We start from the raw sequence: 10000 nt of genomic DNA, 5'->3' as shown, positions 1-10000 counted from the left end.
GAACAATATACACAGGCACACACACAAACACACATGCAATACACATACACACACACACACGTGCACACACCCTCAAGGTTTTAATAATCCTCTTTTCTCCATGAGACGAGCCAATCACACTGCCCCAGTATAAGCTGTTCTCTTCAAACACACACACACACACACACACACACACACACACACACACACACACACACACACACACACACACACACACACACACACACACACACACACACACACACATACACACACACGCATTCTCTGAAGATCTGACTCCTAAAAAGGCTGTCATGGCTGTTGGTCAAAAACAAGTTCACAGGACTGGCATATACATATATAAACATATCACAAACACTACACTTTTACCACGGACCGAGTTTGTTGCTAATAGGTTTAAACAAAGAATGGCTGAAGAAGTAAATCACAGCTTACACTGCATTCTTCTCACAACATCAAATAAGGAAATAGGAGAGACGTCACATTTTCAATAACCTAAAGAATTTGATAAAACTATATCACTCTCCAATATGTATCCAAAAATCGACATTCACAAACTGGCAAAAACACAAATAAACGAGTACACATTACCCAGCCAAAACACTTGACTAGATTTATTGGCTTCGGACAGTTTTATAAATGAAAAGAAAATGAGTTGACGAAATGCTGAATAAGTACCATATAATCATCGTCATAGTGATTATAGGATGCTAAAGTCTGTTCCCTACATTCTCTACAGACTTTAGCATCCTTTCGTACCATGGATGCCGCAGATATTTGAAGCATGGCATCACTTCCTTGCGACTCAAGCAGTGTAGCCGATAAGGGGGTCGATTGATTTAACCTTGCTCTCTCCTTCTGTTCGGCCCTGCAAAAAGTCAGCAAACCACAACCTTATTATACACCCTCCCGGTCTAGGCTCAGAGCTATTCCTTTCAGGCAATGGACCCGTTTGGAAATGGGCAAAGGCAAACTGTTTACCAGGACAAGCTGAAGGGCGAGCAGTTCATTGGCCCGTTAGTCTACAAGTTAAGGGGATTTCCCGTTCATTGTCCTGCCACCAATCTTTAAGGTACAACTATACCCAGCAGCTTATACCCATTGGCCGATCAACTTAGTGGATTCAAACTTTAAGTAGGTAAAAGTTGGTGTAGAGCTAAGATGCTTAATTAAGATCCACACCAATGTTGACAGCGACCAAATTTGGACATCAGTACCCCAACACCCCCTACCAATCAATTCCCGTACACAACCCACTTAGTTATTGTAGTTCCAATTACATTAGAAGAGTCAATATAGTTAGGGTTAGGGTTATAGTTAGGGTTATATACATAGTCAAAGGGTCCCAGTTGAAGGATTCTGGACCATGAACAATGTGATGGACTACACTTCCCATGATCCTCCTCTTCCCTCCCTGTCTCCGCCCCTCGTTTTCTATTGGGTGGAATGGCAGCATGACATTCACACCTTGTGCTTCAGGCCTGAAATACACATCGCATTTGGATGGACACACCGTTCAAGAGTCCCTAGCAACCACCTGCGCCTGTCGTCAAGGTGGTGGATCCCAGGTGGTGATATTATCGTCTTTGGGGAAGGAGGGGGGGGGGGGGGGGGGGGGGCGGTCGCATGATGGTGATTAACTAAGCTTGCCGTTGATGATTCAGAGATCAACCACGAAAACACACACACACACACACACACACACACACACACACAGTCCTATCATTAAGAGAAATATCTAAAATAATGTTATTTAAACTGTTTAGAATATAATGGACTAAATATTCAAGATGAAAATCTAAAAAATATAATTGGTATTATATGTCGGTGTGTGTGTGTGTGTGTGTGTGTGTGTGTGTGTGTGTGTGTGTGTGTGTGTGTGTGTGTGTGTGTGTGTGTGTGTATATCCCTTTGTGTGAGGAGGAACAGCCTGTGTTGCAGAGAAGGTGTCTTCACACTTTTCCTTCACCAATCCCCGGGGTACTCAGACCTCCAGGCGGGAGGTAAACTCAGCTAAACCCTCTATCTGTAGAGAGAGACAGAGAGACACAGGCACCTTCACCATATAGTGAATACGATGACTTGAAGATTTTATCAATTTTATTTTATATTTCATATCATTGTATATTATCATTTGTGTTGTTTATATATTTAATTGTGTTTATTTATCTTTTTGCAAATCTATTTTTGGTCGTCTAGCAGCCAGAAGCTTTCTGTATACAACTGCACTAGTACACAACGAAGACTTGCACGCTAAATCCAGTTAGTTTTATTCAGATTCGGCATTAAAGTTTTGAATCCATTATTTATAAGGGCCTGAACTTTTATATATTTTAATTTGAAAAGGTCAGCGGAGACAAGTCATAGAGATTACACATGAGTTATGATCTCTCCACTCCACTGTAGTGCAGTCTCCTATATACAGTCCCCAGTAAATTCACATTTCAACGTGAGTGTGCGTTGAGCCAACTCATTGGTGTGTATGGGCAGATACTAGGCTTGTGTCTTCCTGTATTTTCATATGTTTTACAGGGCGCTTACTGCACAGCAGCAAAAGAAGCAGTAAAACTGGACAGCCGATATGTTTTACAGGTCTTGCCTGTATTTTGCACAGGCAAGAAATGATGGTGGGAAAAATACATGAAGATATAATGAGGTAAGGAAAGTGTGTGTATGTGTGTGTGTGTGTGTGTGTGTGTGTGTGTGTGTGTGTGTGTGTGTGTGTGTGTGTGTGTGTGTGTGTGTGTGTGGGCCAGTACATAAGAGCACACAGAGAGAGAGAGAGAGAGAGAGAGAAGTGTGACATAGGGGTGGAGCAGCCGTGTGATTGGCTGTTGTCCTGTAGTCGTTGACCTAGATCTCCTCCACCCTCGTCTCCTTGCCCAAGGACTCCTTTTCCCACAATGCTTTGGGTCTGCTCACGGGCAGAGCACACGTCAAGCGTTGCGGGGGGACATACTCGTGTGACACACACACACACACACACACACACACACACACACACACACACACACACACACACACACACACACACACACACACACACTGCTGTTGCGGTCAAGTGGGCGGAGACTTGCAGATGTTTCTAGCTGACTCGTGTATGGGAATTCACAGGGTGACTCATGATGCCAGCTTTTTACAAAACACAGTAACACAACTCATTCTCTTTAACACACACAAACCCTCTATAGTGCTCATTCGCTTTCACACACACACACACACACACACACACACACACACACACACACACACACACACACGCATTCGTATGCATGTTTGAAGGTGGTCGTGCTATGCTTGCAAGCCAAGCCGACTAGTGGTGAGTTCAGGTACTGTGTGTGCGTGTGTCTATGAATTAATTAACACATGAATGTATGAATTGGCAAGTGTGAATGCATGCATCTCTGCCTAAATATGCCCATTTTGCATAATTCCTTCATCTTTTTTTAGCAATTCGTCACCCCCAAAATGATTATCCCAGACACCCCCCCAGAGCTACACAAAGACACCTTGCCCCCTGAGTCTATCACAGGCCGAGGTCATCCCCGGACAGATCCGGGGATAAACGGATCTGTCCGGGGATATATCCCCGGACAGATCCACTAATGTGCCTGTGTTTTTACTCACACGCCACTCAATGGTGCTGATATTAGTATGCAGATTGTGTGTTCCAGGGGAAGCAGTCGATAAAAGCCTTTGGGCTTCAGCACAGCATCCCATTGAAACACACGCTCGTTTGAGACTGTGACGCTTGATTACCCCTTGATTAAAAATGAAGGGACGATTATATTATTTGATTGGAGTTGAATGCAATTAATCAACGTTTATCGTTTTCATGAAAATAATATGACTTGGACTTACTACACGTATTGACGTCTTAGCGGATGGTTCATAGAAGTGGGTTAGTGGTTCATTTATGTTGCTTGACATGGTTGGACAAATCTATAAATTAACTGTAAGGCGTCGAACAGAGAGAGATCCCCATCACACGGCACATAACCAAACAGACACACAAAAGACAGAAGTCTTGCATTGATTCAGTTGACCGAAAAAAACACATGGAACGCAGGTGAACAGTATTAGCGATCAACACAGGAGAAACACATTGGACCAACAGGGAACACAGGAACGTCCCTGAGTCTCGTTGGTCAAGTGTAGGTCACTGAGGCAAGAGCCGGAACGTGGCAGGAGTAGTTTTAAGTGGATGAAGTTGCTAATGGAGCAACAGCTTTACAGGAACAAAAAAGAGCAGGAGACACCAAACTCAGAGCATGTTGCTCCCTCGAGTGACAATATCGCCACTATAGTAAAGTACATACAGGGCTATTTTAACCAGTGGCCGCTCAGAGCGCTTCACAATATCGCCTCACATTCACACACACATCGACGGAGGAGTCAATCATGCAAGGCGACAGCCAGACCCGTCAGGAGCAGATAGGTTAGGGTACATATATCTATAGACTCTGATCTGAGCTTGGCCAATGAGATAGGTACATACAGGTTGATACATATGGTAGTAATGATTGCTTAAAGCAACAGAGCTGAAACGTTTAAGGTTCTGAACTGTGCTGAATGAGAAGTAGATAAGATTACCGTAACCACGGCAACAGACAAACTAGTGACACTTGAGGCCGAGAAAGATGATTGCGATTGTGTCATTATCCAGTTTCGAATTATGCACACACGCAGGCATGCAAACAAACACAAACACACAAACACACACTCTTCTGAATCTGGTTGAAATAGATAGGTAGAAATATGTGCAAAATAACACTTTATTTTTGTGAATAGGGTGAATGTGACAACAATGAACTCTTGTGGTACATTATCGACATTACACCCTTTATTCAGCCCCATCTCACAGTAAGTTCACTACTACATTAAGATTACTCTATCCAAAGCGACATACAGTGTATATATTCTGGCTGTTGGCTTTGTCTTCCATTTGGGTCATCATCTTGATGACAACTTGTTTAATTATAACATTATAAGGTGAGATATCATGCTGTTGGTTTACCGAACATGGCTCATACCACTGGAACCAGTTGAACCGTCAATCCATTTTCATTAAACTGTCTACTTTATTTTGATGTCACCACCTGGCTGACAGCAAGACTACACTTGTCCTGGTTGAATCAGTTATGGATCAAGTTCAGCATGCTGATAATGACCTCGGGGGTGCTGTCGGTAAGATTTAAGATCTAGAAATGAAAACATGAAACAGGTTAGAAACACCAAAGCCAGCCGCCCGCTATGAGCGAGTGAAATGCTCTTTGGAGATCGCTCCCGGCTGATTAATAACCAATCAGGGCATCTCTACCCTGATTGGTTCCTGGAATACATCCTTCCAGCCAATCAGTCACACTTAGACAACGTAATACACCACAGGTGTGTGGATGAAACACTTCTCAATGACACATGAAGGGAGGTCTCCTCTGCTTCTGGTCTCTCTGTTTGCAATTCTCAAATCTTACCTTCAGCAGTTTTATCCAATCTGTACACTCATTTGGGAATTGTATAAATATGCTATCACATGTTATCATGAATAAATGATTAGAAACAGATTTTTATTTGTAAATGACCTGAAGTTATTATTCAATAGGATTGAATTCCCTTGCTTCTACATTATATTTGTATATTCTCTCTTGTACATGTGTATACATACAAGGTACGACGTCAGCCAAACACATTCGGAAATCCGACCGGGGTGAACTCAATGAAGAAATTGCACAACGGTAGATTTAATGATGTTTATTTAGACAACTGAATGCATGCCAGAAGGAACTGTTATACAGCAGCACTGTGCCCGAGACCTCTCTCTCTCTCTCCCTCCCTCCCTCTCCCTCTATACAACCACTAAAGAGAAAGAGAGAGAGACAGAGAGACAGAGAGAGAGAGAGAGAGAGAGAGAGAGTGAGAGAGAGAGAGAGAGAGAGAGAGGGCGATTGTTAAGCTGGGACATCCAACTACAGAGTTCTGCCCGTTCTGCTTCTCTCTCTCCCTCTATACAACCACTAAAGAGAAAGAGAGAGAGACAGAGAGACAGAGAGAGAGAGAGAGAGAGAGAGAGAGAGAGAGAGAGAGAGAGAGAGAGAGAGAGAGAGAGAGAGAGAGAGAGAGAGGGCGATTGTTAAGCTGGGACATCCAACTACAGAGTTCTGCTCGAGACGCTGTCTACTGTTATAGTTTATTGCATCGACACATGGTATTCTCTTCAGGGTAATGTCAGACACGGAGGCACGTCCGCAGAACCGTTAAGGAGGTTGGTTTTTCTAGACAGTTTTGGCTTTTGTTTTTTTGGTGGTGTTGGTACTGAACAAAAAAAGAAGGACCAAGGTTAATTTACATGGTTGGTTTCCAGGGAGCTTCACCTCGTCACACAAAACACGAATAGAGACGATAGAAAAGATGCACTTGCTGTAGCTAGTTAGCATTCACATGCAGTATAATGCGTCTTCTCCTCAGACTAGTTTCAACGTTTTTCTGCACTATTTCTTAAACAGAGAGTCACAGCTAAAGGTTTTTTTTCTTCTTTTTTTTTTAATTTGTATTATCTTACATAGAATGGCTGATGACTGAGTGATTAGAATTTGGGTGAGTAAAGGAACTAAACAAGGAATGTGAAGTGACATCACTCCCGGTGGCCATCTTATGAGACCAACAGGGGCAGCGACCTCTAAACATGGGGCAGCGACCTCTAAACATGGGCAGCGACCTCTAAACACAGCGCGCTCACCACAGAGGTCAACAAGGTGCGACGTCAACCTCACATTCGCTTTAAGGCAAACAAAAACAAAAACAAACTAACCAACAAACGGAATATGGAACAAAATCCTAAATGTTGTGCTTTTACGTTCTTTCGGGGGGGGGGGGGGGGGGGGTCACAGTCCAGAAGCAGAGATGTGTTCAAATGTTTTATACCCGGTGCTCGTGTTTCAATGTCCCCTACGTTCGTGTCGTCTTGTTGGGGGAGGGGGTGGGGGCGTCCCTTGTCGATTCCCTCGTTTGAGTGGCTGTTTCTTTCTCCAATGTGGATGAGCCCCAAAAAAATGACCGTAATATCAAAAATAAATGTAACCGTTTCACAAAAACCATCGGCAATAAATAATAGACAAGTGATGTCCTTGCACTGTATATATATGTACATACACAAAGAGTTAGGCTTGTTGTATATATGTACACAAGTCTATATCTGACTTAGCTTCAGCATAAACTTAACCATCCACAGCTTTTTTTTTTCACTCCCAAGAAAAAAATAAGAACTTATCAAAAATAACTTAACACTTTTAACAGTCCTTGGGAACAGGAGAGAAAGAGAGAGAGATGTGGCGAATTGTGTTTTACGACGCGGCTCGTACAAAATGGCTGCAATTGTTTGGAAATGAAATATGAAACAATTTAAAATATGTAACAATTTTATATTCATATATATAATAAAGGACGTACAAAAAAAAAGGATAAAATAAACGTAATGACTTGGTAAAATAAGAGTCAGAGGAGACTAGCTTATTGGAAACATTGATCGACGACTACATGCACGTTGCTATTCCAGCTTTGGGAGCGCCGTGCTTCCGATGTGCTGTCCCGGCATTCCCAGAACACCCAGAGAGTCACTGGTGCGTATCGCTGCCCCCTCAAAATAAACCAGACTCTGTTTCTCTTTAGCCTCTTTAGACCTTTGACCTCAAGCCAAAGCTCCTTATGAACACGCCCCCAACCGTTAGAATGCTCCTGACCAATCAGATTCACAACGGGACCCCAGTTCACGGTATCCTCTTTGAGGATCTGCTGTTGTTGCCCAAACACATCCGAAAAGAATTTGAAAATACCAGTTTCTTTCTCCCGCATAGACAGTTCATACAGATCCATGTGCTTGTGTGTGAGTGTGTGTGTGTGTGCGTGTGTGTGTTTCTTTGTGCCTTTGTGTGTGTGCTTTTTGTTGGCCTAGTCTTCTCACAGCAGCCAATCTTCTGATTAATTTGCTCAGGTTCAAAGAGAGCTGGTTCCAGTGAGTGGACACACACACACACACTTACACACACTGACACACACATACAGCCACTCCTCGTTTAAGGCCTTCTCCACACTTCACCTCCCAGCGCTCAGAGCTTGGGTGTCTTCATCATATCCTCTATAAAACACTCCGGCAGGTCCTTTACCAGGGAACGTTGGCTCCACTGTAGTCCCAGTAGAGTAGCTTATGTACAGAGTTCTCCCCCAGGACACAGAGGCTGGTTCCTGGGCAGCATCACGAGCTCTCGAGTCCCTGCTCCCTTTTGTTTTCAGTCCTGCGTCGCTTCAGTATTCATTGCACAGGGACCGTGTGTTTGCATGTGTGCGCATGTGTGTGGTTCACTTTATGTGTGTGTACGTGTGATGACATGTGATTCCTTTTGTAGGTCAGATCCGACTGCACACGCGGGGAACTTGCTGAATGGTTGTTGTCTGTATGTGCATTTGTGTGAGAATTTGGGAAGTGTCGTATTGTTCTTGAGAGGCTGTTTGTATCTAAATGTGCGTCTGAGTTTGTGAGTCTGTCTGTGTGAGTATGAGTTAATGTGTGTGTGTATATGTGTGTTTGTGTGTGTATGAGTTTAATATTTTGTGTGTCTGTGTGTGTGTGTGTGTCTGTGTACGTCTGTACGTGTGTGTGCGTGTGTGTGTCTGTACGTGTGTGTGTGTGTGTGTGTGTGTGTGCTCTCAGACGCTGCGTGGGGGCCTCTGCAGCTCGTGCGTTCTCCTGTTGCGTCCCTTCTTGTTCTCCTGCATCCGTCTCCACTTGGCCGAGTGCTGGGGCCCGGCCCGGGGGCCCCCAGCAGCCTGGGACCCCTTGTTCTGGGTCTGAGTGTTCTGGCCCCTCTGGCTGCTCTTGGGCCCCTGCCCGCTGGCCGCGGCCCCCGTGGGGCTGGGGACGCCCGTCTGGGCGCTCTGGACGGGCGCCGCCGCCCCCTCCGCCGCCTGGCCCCGGCCCCCCAGTCGGGGGCCACTCTGCGCCGGGGTGCCCTGCCGCTTCTGGCCGTTGGGCCCCGGGGCCTTGGGTCTCGGCCCGGCGGCGGCGGTCCCCACGGCGACGACCACGGGCCCCTGGGCGTCGCCGGCCGGCGCCTTGAACCTCTTCTGCTTGCGCTCCTTCTTCCACACGCGGTCGCAGAACTCCTCCACGCTGCTGAGGTCCGGGTGGTCCAGCAGGGACAGGAAGTCCCGGTACCACACCCGGTGTTTGGAGCCCCCCGACAGGCCCCCGGCCCCGGCCGCGCCACCCCCCAGGGCCGCGGCAGCGGGCAGGATGTCGCCCAGCCGCTGCGTGGGGATGACCTGCAGCGTGAGCCGCAGCAGGGGCTGGACGAAGCCGTGCTCCACGGCGTGGCAGTGGTACACGCCCGCGTCCGCCTGGGCCAGGCTGCGGATCAGAAGGCCCTGGGCCGTACGCAGGACGCGCTCGTCCAGCTTCATCTGTGGAGGGGAAGAGGAGAAGAGGGAGAGGAAGAGGAAGGAGGAGAAGAAGAAGGAGAAGAAGAAGAAGACATGGATGAGGAAGGAGCGAGGGTTGATTGCACTTTAATAACCCTAACCCTCTCACCCACCCCTAACCCTAGCCCTCTAACCCAACCCTAACCCTCTTACCCTAACCCCTAACCCCCAAGGGGGGAATTCCTTTGCCACCAAGCCACTAAACACAACAAACATCAACAGGACAGTGGATACATCAAGACAGGGCCCAGTACAACACAACAGCAGGGGGGTAGGGTTAGTGAGGGTAGGGTTAGGGTTAGGGTTATGTGAGGGTAGGGTTAGGGTTATGTGAGGGTAGGGTGAGGGTTATGTGAGGGTGTGAGTAGAAGATGTATCCCGTCTTTAAACCAGGGTTTCCTAATGGTAAGGGTCAGAGGGTCAATGACAATATTCACAGCTTGATCTTTACTTAGGCTGTCTCTCTTTCCGTCGCACACGTTCATCGTTTTCTCTAGTCGCTCGTATTCTTTTCTCTTTTCTGTCGCCG

The 10000-nt window shown here is 46.0% G+C and overlaps 1 protein-coding gene across 1 annotated transcript in view; it reads right to left on the bottom strand.

Annotated features, from left to right (window-relative positions):
- Window positions 1–6173: 6173 nt before the first annotated feature.
- sema3aa (sema domain, immunoglobulin domain (Ig), short basic domain, secreted, (semaphorin) 3Aa) overlaps window positions 6174–10000 on the bottom strand; it is a 16303-nt gene continuing 12476 nt past the window's right edge. The window contains exon 11 of the mRNA XM_030341864.1: window positions 6174–9453. Within this exon, the coding sequence (XP_030197724.1) occupies window positions 8701–9453 (753 nt within the window). The 3' untranslated portion in view covers window positions 6174–8700. The remainder of the gene's footprint in view (window positions 9454–10000) is intronic.

The sequence above is a fragment of the Gadus morhua genome, chromosome 19, assembly GCF_902167405.1.
Source record: "Gadus morhua chromosome 19, gadMor3.0, whole genome shotgun sequence".
Classification (NCBI taxonomy): Eukaryota; Metazoa; Chordata; class Actinopteri; order Gadiformes; family Gadidae; genus Gadus; species Gadus morhua.
The sequence above is the reverse complement of the archived record's forward strand: the minus strand, read 5'-3'. Positions and strand labels throughout refer to the sequence as shown.